The sequence below is a fragment of the Erpetoichthys calabaricus genome, chromosome 1 (assembly GCF_900747795.2).
Source record: "Erpetoichthys calabaricus chromosome 1, fErpCal1.3, whole genome shotgun sequence".
In the NCBI taxonomy this organism is placed as follows: domain Eukaryota; kingdom Metazoa; phylum Chordata; class Cladistia; order Polypteriformes; family Polypteridae; genus Erpetoichthys; species Erpetoichthys calabaricus.
This window is the reverse complement of record NC_041394.2, coordinates 331752868-331769958: the sequence shown is the minus strand read 5'-3', so window position 1 is coordinate 331769958 and position 17091 is coordinate 331752868. Positions and strand designations below refer to the sequence as shown.

Sequence of the window (17091 nt, the reverse complement as noted above, 5' to 3'; positions counted from 1 at the left end):
ATCAATGTAGGGACATCTCGGTGCTTTGATCGGGTAGTGGTGGTGCAGACTGCCCCCACAGACAACCATAAAAAGAACAGTAGAGAAAGTAGGAGTTGGTAAGGATTACGGAGCCACCAGGAATGATAGTGATAATTAAATTGCTTATACAGAATATCAAGATTAAACTTAAATGAAGCTATGAGAAAGTCATGTTAAAGTAATGTGTTTTTAGCAGTTTTTAAAGTGTTCCACTGTGTTAGCCTGGCAAATTCCTATTGGCAAGTTATTCCAGGTATATAACAGCAGAAGGCCGCCTCACCACTTCGTTTACGTTTAGCTCTTGGAATAATAAGCAGACACTAATTTGAAGAACTAAGGTTACGATTTGGAGTATAAGGTAAAAGCCATTCTGAAATATAGGATGGAGCAGATTATTTAAGGCTTTGTAAACTATAAGCAGTATTTTAAAGTCAATTCTAAACTGGAGAGATGTGCCCAGATTTTCTTTTCCTAGGTAAGATTCTAGCAGCTGCATTCTGCATGAGTTGTAATCGATTTATGTCTTTTTTGGGTAGTCCTGAGAGGAGTGTGTTACAGTAATCTAGCCAACTGAACACAAAAGCGTGAACTAATTTCTTAGCATCTTGCAATGTTGTAAAAGGTCTAACTTTTGCTATATTTCTTATGTGAGAAAATACTGTCTTAGTAATCTGAAAGCACACAAAGCAATGGTTTCACACACAAATCAACATAAAAACTCTGCTGCTCGTTCTGTGGCCACTCTCACTGCATCTCTGGCTACAGGGGCTGTGTAGGGGTGGTGGACGTTACAGCGTGATGCAATCTTGTTTGTAACTCTTGTCATTGTAAAGTGGCGGTCCTCCTAGGTGAACATTGCCATGGGCTTCTCAGCACCACGATCAGCTGGTGACTGGTCAACTGATGCCAGTACCTCACTTTCTTGACCTCCAGATCTCTTGCACCAAAATTGTAGTCCAACAAGCCAGAGTCCAATTCAGAATAATAAAATATATACAAAACGTCATCCACTGAGAATTTTGCTTTGTGCTTTTGATTCGCTCTCTTGTCAGATGTCGATGATATTGTAGCCATTGTTTGTTCGTTGTTACTCACACAGACACAGGGATTAGATGTCAAGTCAATGAGTCAAACGTTCCTCCAAGCAAAGAGTCTACCTTTACCGTAACAGTGAGTTTTTTTCTCTTTCAGCGTTTACAGCTGAAAATCGCCCTTACCCCTCCTGCCAACATGTGGCCTAAAAGAATTAATAAAATCTTGAAAAGTTAAGGGTGCATATTATATACGAGTTTATTACCTGAATTTTTTTTTTTTTAATGCATCTTCTGTGGTGTTTATGTTCTAATCAATTACCAGGGGCAGAATTCAAATGTTTGTTTATGTATAAAGCTCAGTAGTTTAAAATATAGAAAGACTGTTATGGTTTTGTGTATTTATTGTCATAAGATTTTAAAGGAAAAACTTAACTAAGTTAACTTACTTAACTAATGTAGTTTGTAGTGATTGCTGAGAATACGTTTTAATCCCGTTTTTCATGGTGGCGCAGTGGTAGTGCTGCTGCTTTGCAGTAAGGAGATTGTGGCTTCGCTTCCCGGGTCCTCCCTGTGTGGAGAGCGCTTTGAGTAGTGAGAATAAGTGCTATATAAATGTAAAGAATTATTATTATTTATTATTATTATTAAGACAAGAGAAAACAGTTTGATATAATTGAGACTAATGGTGACCCATGCTGTCCAATGGCAAATGATGTGAAAAGCAACCATGAAGCCCTCCTGGTTCGCCTGTCTTAGAATTCATGTGAGCTTTTTCTGTTGACGTGTTTTTTTTTTTTTGGTTTTTTTTTTTGTGGAGGGAAAAATGTATGCATTTTGCACATTTTAAGCGTTTGACAAACTTTCCGTTTGTTCTTCAAAAAAAAAAAAAAAAGCATAAGAGAATTTTTTTTTCTTGGTCATAAGAAAATTAAAGAATTAAAGGGCTGGGCAAGTTAACACGTTATCGTGTTAACACATTAATTAACACCAACAATTATTTTATCACGTGTTAACAGTTTTTGCAATTATTATTATTTTGTCTTGTTAGCAATCTATAGAGATCAGTGATCTTCTTGTTAGTGTTTTTCGTTACGATTTTGCTAGAAGGAAAGTTAGCTCTGTTGATTTGACCTTGATTCCCTGCGTGTGTGTGAGTAGCGAAGAGCAAATAGCTTCTAAAATGGCATGTGGAGAGATACCAAAGTGAATGTTCAAAGCAAACCTTTTTTCGTGTTATCGCTGAATTGGACTCTGATTTGTCGGACTCCAGTTTTGATGCAAGTGATCTGGAGATGTAGATTGAAAACGAAAGTGAGGTACTGGCGTCGGCTGATCGGCCCCCAACTGATCGTGGTGCTGAACACGTTCGTGTAGCTGATGCATCCATGGCAATGTTCGCCTGGGAGGACAGACTCTTACGATGATAGGAGGTACAAACCATATTGTTTCTCACTGCAACTGCTACCCCCGCGCACCCATCTCACAAAGATAGCCAGCCCACTGTGCATTCCTGCTAGCCGTTGAGCCGCTGCTGCTGCAAACAGGCTCCGACCGTAGGCACAACAGGCAGCAACTGACGTTTTATGTTGATTTTATGTGTGAAACCATTGCTTTGTGTGCTTTTATGAAAACTGAGTTTTTTGGAAAAAATATTAGCCCTCAAAGAGCTGCTTATGTTTTTTTATACTGTTTATGCTTCTCCCTGATAAAAGAAAATGTTTCTGCTGGTATCTGTTCAGATAAAAAAGAAAACAAATTTAGAAATGTTAACTTGCTGTTGATCAGAAGATGCCTGTTACAATATTGGGATCGTGGCTCTGGACTCTGAGGGTAACTTGATTTTCTATAACAAACTAGAGAAAATGTTAATGCAATGGCAAATAGCGTTGGTTTTAAATTTGATTTGATTACATTAATGTTTAAGTTCAGGTTTACAAGAAATATTTTAACTGCTAGTATGTAAAGGGAATACTGCTGTTAAAAAGCACCTTATTTGTTATATGCACATACTCTCACACAGTCAATTAATTTATATTGGCAATTAAATACTGCTTAAATGTGAATATACATGCACTATAGACCTACAGGTTTTTTGCTGTTAAAATATAAATTTATCATATTATTGTACAGGTGTTTGGTTTTTTTTTGTTTTTTTTTTCTTTCAGTGTATCTGCTAGACCTTCATAATTATTGATGTCATTATAAATATGAATTAAACTTTAATTGAGCACTTTGAGTAGTAAGAAAAGCACTATATAAATGTAAAGAATTATTTTTTAATTATGGAGTACTTGTTTCTTACCATAACTTTATGCTGTATGACACACAGCACAAATCTAAAGAGAAAAAAACGCAAATGTATTAAATGCTCCGAAGTAGTTTATTAAGAAGACACAAGGCTAACGTGCTTTATAAGCAAAAGACACATTTTGCTCTTAAGCTAATATTTTTCTTTTCCCAATTGAAAATGTAAGCTGCTGCACTTCAAACAAGCTCGCTGTCCAAACTAAAACAGTGTCTGTTTTAATTTAAGGACAAAATAAATAAAGTTCTATCTAAAATAAAAAGTTCTGAATTTATTAAAGTTGCCTTTCTTGTCATCTAATTGAACAGGACAATTCCTCTTTTTTTTTTTTTTTTTTTTTAATCGGTTTATTTATCCACTTTCTTTAATGTAAAGGCTGATATTTCAATCATTTCCCATCGTCTCTCATAAAACAAGCCTCGCCTTCATGGTCTTTGTTTACACTGCAGGAAGTTTTACTGCAAAAATAAAAGACAAACCGGAGGTTCAACTACTGTAACACCTCGTGTAAACGACCACTGCAACTAAATGACTGTAAAGCCTAGAAAGGCATGGGCTGGAAATAGTGTTTTTTTTTTTTTTTTTTTTTTTTTTTTTGTGATTGGGGAAATTGGTAAAGTGACCAATCTTTTTTTAATCAGCCAATTTTAGATTGGCAGCCAATTGTTTAGAGTATCCCTAATTTTTACTTATTACAGCTGTTGTTAGCCTGCCAGTGTACACAGTCCTATATGCAAAGCAGTGTATGTGTGCAGTGTTTCACTTACAACCTTCACCTGTATTAAACAGTTAGAAAGTGGATGGATGATTAAACAGCCTTCTGCAGACATGCTTGAATCAATCAGAGAACAAAAATCCCCAATTCCTTTATTTTATGGACTATGTAGGACATGGTATTAAAAAGCAATTCATCAAACCTTCGCTTTGTCTCCCCTTACTACTTTTTTTTTTTTGTTTTTGCCTTATTATATAATAACTAGCTATGTAAGCCTGTGCTGTAAAAAGCCTGGGCTCCTAGAAACCATGGATTCTGGCACTTCAATTAATCATATCGGTTGTGCATTAGCAGTTAGGGTCTCTTTATTCAGCGGTTTTGTTTTGCTGACTTGCTTGCCCCCCTCGTCTATCAGCGGCTAAGTGAGTTTCTCTCTCCTCTGAGGTTTCATTTTGCCAATGTGCTCACCTCGCTTGTGTATTAGCAGCTTGGCGGGTTTCTCCCTTTTCTCAGTGGTTTCACATTGGTGACAGAGTCGCTTTCTTTGAGCTTCATGCTTTAGCCTCGCACTTCCGGGCCAAACAGACTGACAGACACACTCATCACTTCCACGTGTAGATGTTTATATATAAGACCAGCACAATTCCCATAATTTTGGGCTGTGGTTCCCTATTTACCTGACGAGGTAAGAAGGCGGTATCGTGGCAGCAGAGCCGGCACTAAGCTAAAAATGAAGCGGCTTGCGAGAAAGTGGCGTTTTAAGCCTTCGGTGCCTTCTGTTATTCTGGGGAATGTGAACTCAATCTCAAATAAGATCGACGAACTGGCTGCGCTGGTGAAAAATGTCAGAACCTACAGAGATTGCAGTTTGTTGTGTTTCTGCGAAACGTGGCTAACTAACACCATCCCAGATGCTAATGTGGAGCTACCCGGGTTTAGCACAGTTAGAGCGGACAGAGACGCAAGTACCTGTGGGAAGCACAAAGGAGGAGGACTCGCTCTCTATGTTAATACACGGTGGTGTAACTCTGGACATGTTAAAGTCAAAATCTCCACTTGCTGCAGGGACATCGAACTGTTGGCCATAAGTCTGCGTCCCTATTACTTGCCCAGAGAGTTTGGACAAGTCATTGTTGTCATCGTGTATATTCCTCCTCGGGCGGACGTGGAGATAGCGAGTGACATCATCCATTCTGCTGTTGCTAAGTTACAAACGCAGCAACCCGAGGCACTTGTGCTAATCGCTGGAGACTTTAACCATGTGACGCTGGACAAAACATTACCTGCATTCTCCCAGTATGTGGACGGCAACACCCGGGGAAATAAGACTATTGATTTACTGTATGCAAACGTTAAAGACGCATACAGTGCCACCCCGCTGCCTGCGCTTGGAAAAGGAGATCATAACCTGGTTCTGCTTCAGCCTCACTACAAACCAAAAGTGAGAGTCCTACCTGTAACCAAACGATCATTCAGGAAGTGGACCCCGGAGGCTGAGAATGCTCTGAGACAATGTTTTGGAACTACAGACTGGGATATCCTGCAGGGATCACATAGTGAGAACATTGAGGAGGTTGTTGACTGCACTACTGACTACATCAACTTCTGTATGGACACTTTAGTTCCAGTAAGAACTGTACACTGCTATGCTAACAACAAGCCATGGATTACAAGTGACATCAAGGGCCTTTTGAACCAGAAGAAAAGGGCCTTTAAAGACGGTGATCAGCATGAGCTCAAGCGCGTGCAGAAGGAACTCCGAGTCCAGCTCAGGGCGGCGAAGGAGCAGTACAGGAGAAAGCTGGAGCAGAAGTTGCAGAACAACAGCATGAAGGAAGTGTGGGATGGGATGAAGATCATCACTGGCTGCAGCTCGAAGCGGGGTGCCACCATCGAGAGAGACGTGAAGAGAGCAAACCAAATGAACATCTTCTTTAACAGGTTTGACCACCCTAACCCACTCTCACCTCGGAGTACTGCACTCTCTACACATCCTTCTGCTGATACCAACATAGGAGAGACATCCCCACCCACAATTACAGCAGCGCAAGTGAGCAGAGAGCTGAGGAAACTTCGTGCCAGCAAAGCAGCAGGTCCAGATGGAGTATCGCCACGACTGCTGAAGGTCTGTGCATCAGAGCTGGGGGGTCCTCTACAGCGCATCTTCAACCTAAGCCTGGAACAGGGGAAAGTCCCGAGGCTTTGGAAAACATCTTGCATCACCCCAGTCCCAAAGGTATCACGTCCTGGTGAGCTGAATGACTTCCGGCCTGTCGCTCTAACATCACATGTGATGAAGACCATGGAGCGGCTGCTGCTTCACCACCTGAGGCCACAGGTCCAACACGCCCTCGACCCTCTGCAGTTCGCATACCAGGAGAAAGTGGGAGCGGAAGATGCCATCATCTATATGCTACATCGATCCCTCTCCCACTTGGACAGAGGCAGTGGCGCTGTAAGAATTATGTTTCTAGACTTCTCTAGCGCCTTCAACACCATCCAACCTCTGCTCCTTAGGGACAAGCTGACAGAGATAGGAGTAGATTCATACCTGGTGGCATGGATCGTGGACTATCTTACAAACAGACCTCAGTATGTGCGTCTCGGGAATTGCAGATCTGACATTGTGGTCAGCAACACAGGAGTGCCGCAGGGGACTGTACTTTCTCCTGTCCTGTTCAGCCTATATACATCGGACTTCCAATATAACTCGGAGTCCTGCCACGTGCAAAAGTTTGCTGACGACACTGCTATCGTGGGCTGCATCAGGAGTGGGCAGGAGGAGGAGTATAGAAACCTCATCAAGGACTTTGTTAAATGGTGCGACTTAAACCACCTACAACTGAACACCAGCAAAAACGAGGAACTGGTGGTGGATTTTAGGAGACCCAGCATTAAGAAGAAGGATGCCCCTCGCCTGGACAAACTGGTGAGGAAGGCAGGCTCTATTGTTGGCATAGAGCTGGACAGTTTAACATCTGTGGCAGAGCGAAGGGCGCTCCGCAGGCTCCTATCAATTATGGAGAATCCACTACATCCATTAAACAGTGTCATCTCCAGACAGAGGAGCAGTTTCAGCGACAGACTGCTGTCACTGTCCTGCTCCACTGACAGACTGAGAAGATCATTCCTCCCCCAAACTATGCGACTCTTCAATTCCACCAGAGGGGGTAAACGTTGAACATTATTCAAGTTATTGTCTGTTTTTTACCTGCATTTTTTATTACTCTTTAATGTAATATTTTTTGCTGCTGGAATATGTGAATTTCCCCCTGGGATTAATAAAGTATCTATCTATCTTATCTATCTATCTTATCTTATCTATCTTATCTATCCCAAACCAAACCAATTTCACCCAACACAGCTGTCGGTTCATTCATATAGGGAGCAAATACTATGCAACAGTTACCCATTTACCCCCCATTTCTGTAGTACCTCCCCAACACATGTTGATAGATACAGTCATGTGCTTTTTGCAAATCTACAAAACACATGTAGACTAGGTTATCAGTCTACACACATTCCAGCAACTGTGCCAGGGAGAAGAGATGGTCTACAGTTTCATGGCCAGGTCAGTTCCTTATTTTTCTTCCTTTTCTTGCCACTGGCACTCTGCCTTTAGAACATTAGAACACTCTAGACGAGAACAGGCCATTCGGCCCAACAAAGCTCGCCAGTACTATCCACTTATTTCTTCCAAGAAAACATCAAGTCGAGTTTTGAAAGACCTTAACGTCTTACTGTCCACCACACTACTTGGTAGCTTATTCCAAGTTTCTATCGTTCTTTGTGTAAAGAAAAACTTCCTAATGTTTGTGCGAAATTTACCCTTAACAAGTTTCCAACTGTGTCCCCATATTCTTGATGAACTCATTTTAAAATAAGTCTTGATCCACTGCACTAATTCCCTTCATAATTTTAAACACTTTCAATCATGTCACCTCTTAATCTTCTTTTGCTTAAACTGTAAAGGCTCAGCTCTTTTAATCTTTCCTCATAATTCAACCCCTGTAGCCTTGGAATCAGCCTAGTCGCTCTTCTCTGGACCTTTTCTAGTGCTGCTATGTCCTTTTTGTAGCCTGGAGACCAAAACTGCACACAGTACTCAAGATGAGGCCTCACCAGTGCATTATAAAGCTTGAGCATAACGTCCTTGGACTTGTACTCCACACATCGTGCTTTATATCCTAACATTCTGTTAGCCTTCTTAATGGCTTCTGAACACTGTCGGGAAGTCGATAGCTTAGAGTCCACTATGACTCCTAACTCCTTCTCATAAGGTGCCATAGGCATTACCTTGGGAGGCTGAGGAGTGTGATGCCTCTGTCACCTTATTGTCAACTTTTTTATTTTTATTTTTTTTAAATATGTGGACCACCACTCCAGTCTGATAGTTCAAGGGTACTTTTCCCACATGACACTGAATAGATGCATTAACTGCACTATCCCAGTAATGTCCAGTGCTTTCAATGACTCGCCTCAGCAGACTTCACCGCAGAGTCCTTGGTTCAGCAACAATAATTTGATCCCCCACCCAGGACATGTGCAACGCTTCCTCCTGATAGGTGGGCATGTCCACCATGTTTAGTAGCTCCATAATGTTCCTTCCATTATTCAATAGTTTTCCCAGAAGAGGTTGGCACCTCTTCATCCCTGCCTAACACAGTCTGGGCGCAGTTGTGTTTTCCCCTTCGAAGGCATCAAAACAGTTTGCCAAAAAAAAACCTTGAGGTCATCCAATAGTCTTTCTCCATGGCCACTCCAAACTCCTCCAATGTTCAGGCTTTTGCTTCTATGACCACTTTTTGCAGCAGTCCTCTTAGCTTGTCAGTGCTTCTTAACAAAGTTGAGAGATTCCACAGAGAGCATTTTCCTGACTGCCTCTTTCTTCTTTAACAGCTTCCCTCACATCTGGTCTCCTCTATCAGGTCCCAGGGTTATCACCATGACAGGACTCGATTTCCCTAAGACCACATCTTTTAGCAGCCACTTCCATAATTTAGGCCTTCAACAGGGTCCATTTAGATCAGTGTCCTTGACCTTTGACCTCACTTTGCACATGGCAGAAATTTCTCTATAGTAGCTGAACTCATCACAAACGAAAGCCTCAGCCAGTCATTCCCAGGACACCCGAAGTGCTCATCTTGGATTACCCAGTCGATCCGGCCTATTCCCCTCACTTTAAATGAACGTATTGCCAAGCGGTAATCAGTTGACTGCTGCTGTTCCTGCCTTCACAGACTCCTCTATTCAATAAGAGGCCATTAAAGAACTTTAGAATAGCAGATTCAGTGAGCTTCAACCTCTGCATTAATGCTAAGTATGACTCAGGCTTGGAGGTCTATGCAATCAGTTAAACCCGAATCAGATATGGGATAACGTGTAATGACGTGCTTTATAGTGTTAAGCCTGAATAATTCGGGATGGCATTCTGCTTCCATCTGGTTGATGAAATAACATCCTGATGGACTTGTGATATACTGTAGTCAAAGAAAGTGAAATACTCAGAGTGTAAAAAAGGCTCCTGTGCCTTTAAGGCGCTGAAGCATGATGACGTGAAAACCATGGCGTGTGCAGGGTGCATGCGCGTTTTGTGAGATATACCTCGTGAAAGCCGGAACTACTGGAGCCGCTGGAGAAAGTTTAAGTTTGTGCGTTGTTGACCAAATAACCACACATATACCTACTCACCTACCTGTACAGTTGTTCTACTTCATGTGAAATTTGGCATCTCAACATTAAAGCGATTTCTTGAAATGGTTGGATTAGTTCCTGTGTTCTAACCGACACACCACAGCGACTACAGTGTATTGCAAGTCTGCCTTTCTTCATAACACAGAGGTCCATGAACATTGTTTGATAAAATGCCTTTTGCCCTGCACAAAGTTGATATCTTAAATGATCTGCCAAATGTATAGTTTGTTAGTATAAACTCTGCAAAGGCATGATAGGGTGAATTCATTAAAACTCACTTTAAGTGTATGGAAACTTCAACCATTTAAATAGTAGATTTTCTACAAAGTAGCAGGACACACAGAGCAGAGACAGGGATAGACAAAAAACCTTGTGGAAAAGACTGTAACTTGTATTTGAGCCGATGACACGCACTGTCATTCAAGTGCATAAAGAAGGAGAATGTAAATCGAGTTCATCTTTATCCACGGCTTCTTTGTTCTTCTTACTTCTGCTTTTGACATAAATGCAATTGGAACATTTAATCTTTATCATGTTTAGATGAAAATCCTAGTAGGCAATGAGGTAAAGGCAATCTCCAGATCAGTTATAGATATTTATGGGCATTATACAGTGTATTATCGTCTTGTTTCCCTCTACTTACCCTTTTCCTATTTTCTTCAGGGGTAAGTGTACTCGTCAAGTTCGTTACCGGGTTGGTCTACTGTCTCACTTTAAGATTAACACACACATACATAGATATACGCATACACACAGACCCGAACTACAAAAGTATCGTATGAAAGACGTATACACATGCACGTTATTCCCTAGCACTTTAACTCGCACAAGTACCGTATGAATAACACATGCACAGTCCACTTTCCTTAGTACTTCAAGATACTCACTTATCATAGGTACGCATAATGTACAATATCTTAGATATATCTCAGACCTAAATATTACCTTTGGTCTCCAAGAATATATTCAGACATACAAAGGCTCAACATTTCTGGCTATAGGCCATTTATCAACCAATTAATGTTTTAATTTAACAGACTCTTCATTATTGGACAGAGCTCTTCGCCCACAGCTCCGTAAACCTTGCAGTGCCAGGGAAGAGTTACTATCATGGCATTCAGAACAAAAAGCCGGTCGGCACCGGTGGACTCGCCCAGAAAAGTGACTCTTATGTGGCTTATGGGATCATCACAGTATCTGTCTACTCCTAATTTTGCACAATATATTTTTCCCCCCTTTACAGATGCAGCAATATTTTAATACAAGTGGCCTGATTATTTTTAATTACGCCTCATTGTTTTAGGTATTATGTGTCAAACCAGCAGCTACGAAAGATGAAGACTAATTGTAGGTCACAGCGTGTTGGCTCTGTAAAGCACTGTAATAAAAGGAAAATCGGAATTTTAAGTTTTTTTTCCCCCATTTGCTTTATTGAGAAGGTCTTAATGTTAAACTTGAGATTCCGGAGTATTGTTTAAGTGTGAAGGGGACAGAATCGGATGCAAACTGATGCTTTCAGGGTACTGTAAAGCCATTTTAAAAAAAGTATACTTGTGGATCAAAAAAAAAAAACTCTACACTGTGAAGGGGTCTAGTTGTAAGTTTTGATAATAAAGATTAACCATTTGAAATTATAATGTGGCTGATCATGAATGTGAAATGAAAAAAATAGATCTGCAAAATACTACAGCATTGCATAGCAGATCTAGAGTAACTTGATGGCAAAATTAGTGCAGGTACAATAGTAACCATACTTTTACAATCAAATGTCAGCTTTTGCCTTTGAATAAGACTTATTTTTTTTATTTTTTTTTAATTAATTTTAATTATATTCAAATAGCGATGATGATTTTGACAGCCCTAAAATTTTAAGGAAAAAGCTATTTGTGTTAAATGATAGTCTCTTCCCAATCTTGTATTTATATGACTTTATCATTTTTGTATTTCTGCAGATTTTCAAGAAAGTGGCACTTTGACTCCAACTTCAGACTCTCTTCACTGTCGGCCACATCAAAATGAAAATCTGGAAAAACTGACATCTGGGTCAGATATTTTGGTACAAACCTCCTCATTTAGTCCTTTGTCTGTTGAGAAATTAACAGATGTAGATGCAATCACCCCTCAACGATGGGGACAATCAGCTTTGTCTTCTAAACAAGCATCTAAAACAAAAAATAAGGGGAGACGTACAAGACAGAAAGCGTATTGCACGGAATGTGGAAAACTTTTCTCTAGTAAGAGTAACCTTCAAGTGCACAAAAAAGTTCACACGGGGGAGAAGCCATATTGCTGTTCTGAATGTGGCAAACGGTACACTGACAAACGCAATCTTCAGATCCACACAAGACGTCACACTGGAGAGAAGCCATATTCCTGTAGTGAATGTGGCAAACGATACCCCGACAAAAGCTATCTGCAGACTCATATGAGAATTCACAATGGCGAGAAGCCACATTGCTGTTCCGAATGTGGCAAGCGCTTCTTAAAATTAAACACTCTTGAGACTCACATGAGAATTCACACAGGGGAGAAGCCATTTTGCTGTTCTGATTGTGGCAAACATTTTTCTGACAAACGCAATCTTCAGATCCACACTAGAATTCACACTGGAGAGAAGCCATATTCCTGTTCTGACTGTGACAAGCGTTTCAACAACACAAGTAGTCTGTGGAAACACCGAAAAATTCACACTGGAGAGAAGCCATATGCCTGTTCTGAATGCGACAAACGATTCTCACAAATAGGCAACCTTCAGAGCCACGCAACAATTCACACTGGAGAAAAGCCGTACTGCTGTTCTGAATGTGGCAAACGGTTCTCAGAAAAACGCAAGCTCAAGGTACATGCAAAAATTCACAGTGAAGAGAAACCATTTTCTTGTTCAGAATGTGGCAAACGATTCTGTGACAAACAGCATCTTCAGGCTCACACAAGAATTCATTCAGGAACAAAGCCATACAGTTGTGTTGAATGTGGCAAACGATTCTCTACCAATACTCAGCTTCAGACTCACATGAGAGTACACACTGGAGAGAAGCCATATAGCTGTTTGGAATGTGGCAGACAGTTCTCAGCAAAGAGTAAGCTTCAGATCCACACAAGAGTTCATACTGGAGAGAAGCCATATTGCTGTTTTGAATGTGGCAAGCAATTCTCACAAATAAACGCTCTTCACATCCACGCTAGAATTCACACTGGAGAGAGGCCATATTCCTGTTTGGAATGTGGAAAAAAATTTGCACAAATAAGCAATCTTCATGTCCACACTAGAATTCACACTGGCGAGAAACCATATTGTTGTTCTGATTGTGGGAAAGGTTTCACGGATAAACGTGGTCTGCAGATCCACACACGAAGTCACACAGGAGAGAAACCATATTGCTGCTCTGAATGTGGCAAACGATACTCTGATAAACGCGATCTACAGGCCCACACAAGAATTCACACTGGAGAGAAGCCATTTTGCTGTTCTGAATGTAGCAAACAATTCTCTGACAAACGCAATCTGGAGATCCATGTTAGAATTCACTCTGGAGAGAAGCCATATTCCTGCTCTGACTGTAGCAAGGGCTTCTTCAACCTTAGCAGTCTTTGCAGACACAAAAGAATTCACACCGGAGAGAACAAACAAAGGCCTGTCACAAAGTCCCCCAGCTTGGGCCCAGACAGTAACACTGCAATTGGCTAGACAGTGGAAAGGGGAGTTCAAAATACTTTCACCAACTGACAGTATCACAGTGGAAATTATGTTTACCACCTGTTTCAGTTGCATGTCGATTTACAGTTAACACATACTGTAGATGGCTTAGCAGAGATGAACCTGGAAGAGGGAAGAACACCTAACCAGGGCCACACTGGGTAGTTGGCTGTGCACTAGCTGGTTCAAGGTAACACAAGAAAACAAAGGGCTGAACTAACAGATACTAGGGATGCTCCGATCAGGTTTTTTAAGGCCGATACCAATCACTGATTACATGATATCTGACTGGCCGATTCCGATACCCACACACACACACACTTTATCGCTTATAAAAACGTTTAAACTAAGCTCCTGCATAACCAGATGCATAGAAGCCTTATGTCCTGTATTAAAGTGGATTTTTATAATGAAACTATAGAGTACAGGTATTAACTGTTCATTTTTTATTAACAAAATGAAACTCTGCAGTGACCATAAAATACTAAAATAAAATGTCCTTAAAATACATACTAATAAATATATACAAAAATATTTAAACATAATACATATAGCATAAAAGAAAATACTTCTCATAATTACAAGGTATTGTATTGTTGAATATTTCTGTAATAAGCCTTGTTTAAAATAGGTACATTTAAAAAAAAAAAAAAAAAGTAGTTTTCACCACTTCTCTAACAAAAAAACAATATATGTAATATACGAGGTGAGACACAAAAATAACCAGAATCGTAAAAAAAAATATTTATTAATGAATTACAGCATTCTAAACATTGTCACCTTCTATATACTCTCCCTCGCAATCTCTACACTGCTCCATATGGATCTTCCATTGATTGAAACAGTGCTGAAAGTCTTCTTGCTTGAGGTTCTTCAACAGGCTTGTCGTTTCTGTCTTTATCCATTGAAGAAAAATGTGTTCCCTTCAGGTCACTTTTGATTTTCGGGAACAAGTAAAAATCACAGGGAGCTAAATCGAGCGAATAGGGAGGATGATTGAGGACAGGAATGTTTTTGTCAGTCAAAAATTGCCTAACGGAAAAACCAGTACGATCATTTTGAACAATCTGATTCACCGTTTTGATGTTTTCATCCGTCCGAGACGAGCGTGGGCGACCTGGGCGTTTGAATGTCTTCCACATTTTCTTGTCATTCCTTGAAACGTTTGTGCCACTCAAAAACTTGTGTGACAGACAAACTGTTATCACCGCACACTGTTTTCATCATTTCGCAGGTTTCTGTGTCGGTTTTGTTCAATTTTGTGAGAAATTTGATGTTGATTTGCTGGTTTTTTTTTTTTTTTTTTTCCCACCCGACATTGTCACGGCAAGGCACTGTTGTGCCGATACTGACTGAGTTCTTCACAAGATATACGTAGCCGGTCGACGAGTTGAGACGGTGTGTAGGAGGGGATATAGTTCTATGATTCACATAGGAATTCAGACAGTTTTCCAGGAAAGCCCCAAGCCCAGTCTGGTAATTTGTGTCTTGCCTCACATACATACATACATACACACACGCACACACACACTCACACAATCAAATAATTGATATTGGTGAATAAATGCTGCTTAAATGTAAATATACCTGCACTTACAGGTGTTAATTATTTTTAATCATTGCGTTGCATTACAGCTTTTTTGCTGTGAAAATATACATTAACTATATTTGTACAGGTGTTTTTTTTTCTTTATTGTATCAGCTAGACATTCATAGTTCTTGAGGTGTAATTATAAATATGGATTTCCATTTTAATAACGCAGTACTCCTTTCTAACCAAAACTTATACTGTATGACACACAGCGACAAATAGTAAACACAGTACAAATCTTTAAAATAAAATGCAAATGTTCATGCGAGATGTTTATCAAGAAGAAGACACAAAACAGGTTTATAAGTAAAAGACACGTTTTTCTGTTAAGCTAACAAGACTATTGTTAACTAAACAGCAATTTCAAATTTGTCTTCTTCCAGTGGAAATGCTGAGGTACTTAAAGGAAGCTTGCAGTCCAAACTCAAATGGTTTCCACTTTAATTTAAAGGACAAAACTAAAAGGTCTGAATTCATTAAAGCAGCTGTTCTTGCCGTTTGATTAAGTACATGGGACCACTCCTCCGATTCCTTTTTCTCTGTTTATTGCTTCGCTTTCTTTAACGTAAAGGCTAATATTCCAATTCTCTCTCGTGCTCTTGTAAAACAAGCCTTGGTTTGCTTTGTTTTCACTGCAAGAATTTTGCTGCTAAAAAAATAAAGACATGGGCAGGATCAATTACGGTAGTACCTCACATAAAGGAGCACTGTAACTAAAATACCGTATAGATTAGAACAGCAGGTGCTGAAAAAAAATTTTTGTGATCAATTTACCAATCAAGCCTTTTTTTTAGTGAAAATCTGCCGATTTAGATCTGCGGCTGATTGATCTGAGCATCTCTAATAGATAACCAGTGCTGCCCAATAGGGTGGGCAATGTCAGTCCTGGAGAGCCGCAGTGGCTACAGGATTTCATTCCAACCCAACTGCTTAATTAGAAACCAATCCTTGCCAGTCTCATATCTTATTTTATTTTATGGCTTGTTAGTCTGCAATGTAAGGTTCTTAGATCGTAGATTTTTTTCCTCTCCGAGGATATCATTCAAATGATTTGAAGCCTAAAACGGATCATTTTCAGCCTGTCACGTTTTCTGTTACATGTTTTATTAAATCAAACCGTGCATGATGAACACACACAGATGTAAATGAAAACAAACTGGATGGAGAACTACTGGCTGCTTTGTCATTTATATTTTATTGCTAATAAGGAGCCATTAAAATAATGAATGCAACTGTTTAAGACTGAAATAAGCAATCGAGGGTGGGGAACCTTAACAAGCAGGCCACTAAAATGAAACATCAAAATGTCACTTAAGCAATAAGTGCTTCATCAGCAATAATTGTTTTCTCATTAAGAAACAAAAACCTGCAGCCACTGCGGCTCTCCAGGACCGACATTGCCCACCCCTGCGATAGAGGAACCAGTTTGGTTGCTAGTTGGGATGTGCTGATGGCCCAGAGATTAACATTATAAGGAGGAAGAGGTTAGGAGCACGTGCTGATACAGAGCATTGCTGCACCCACCACATAAAAAACCAACTCAGGATCCCAGATTAGGACCTGAGTGCAGCCATGCAACGGGTGACACCTCAGCACTACACTTGTTCAGATGAAGTAGAACAATGAGGTTTTTTTTTTTTTTTACAGTGGCTGGAGTGCCAATTCTGCCACCAACCCCCAGGTTTCTCCCTGCAGGTTGGAGGGTCTACATGTAGGGCTGGATGCAGATTAACATCATACCAAGGATGAAGCAATTCCAGGTTAAGGGCCTTGCTCAAGGGCCCAGCAAAGTAGAGTCCCTTTTTGGTATTTACAGGATTCGAACCGGCAACCTTCCATTTGCCAGTACAGATCCCTTGTCTCAGAGCCACCACCCCGCCAGTAACATCATAAGGCACCCAGATAAATGCTAAAAAAAATAAAAAAACATAAAAACGACCAGAGCACAGAAGGTGAGGAGGTGTGAGTCTTTTGGAAAACGCAGATGGTATGTGTTTAGGAAATTGAAAAAGAAGCTGACTGGAACAAATACAT

The 17091-nt window shown here is 40.3% G+C and overlaps 1 protein-coding gene across 1 annotated transcript in view; it reads left to right on the top strand.

Annotated features, from left to right (window-relative positions):
- LOC127527243 (zinc finger protein 260-like) overlaps window positions 1-13919 on the top strand; it is a 28842-nt gene extending 14923 nt beyond the window's left edge. The window contains exon 3 of the mRNA XM_051925334.1: window positions 11722-13919. Within this exon, the coding sequence (XP_051781294.1) occupies window positions 11722-13457 (1736 nt within the window). The 3' untranslated portion in view covers window positions 13458-13919. The remainder of the gene's footprint in view (window positions 1-11721) is intronic.
- The last annotated feature ends 3172 nt before the right edge of the window (window positions 13920-17091 follow it).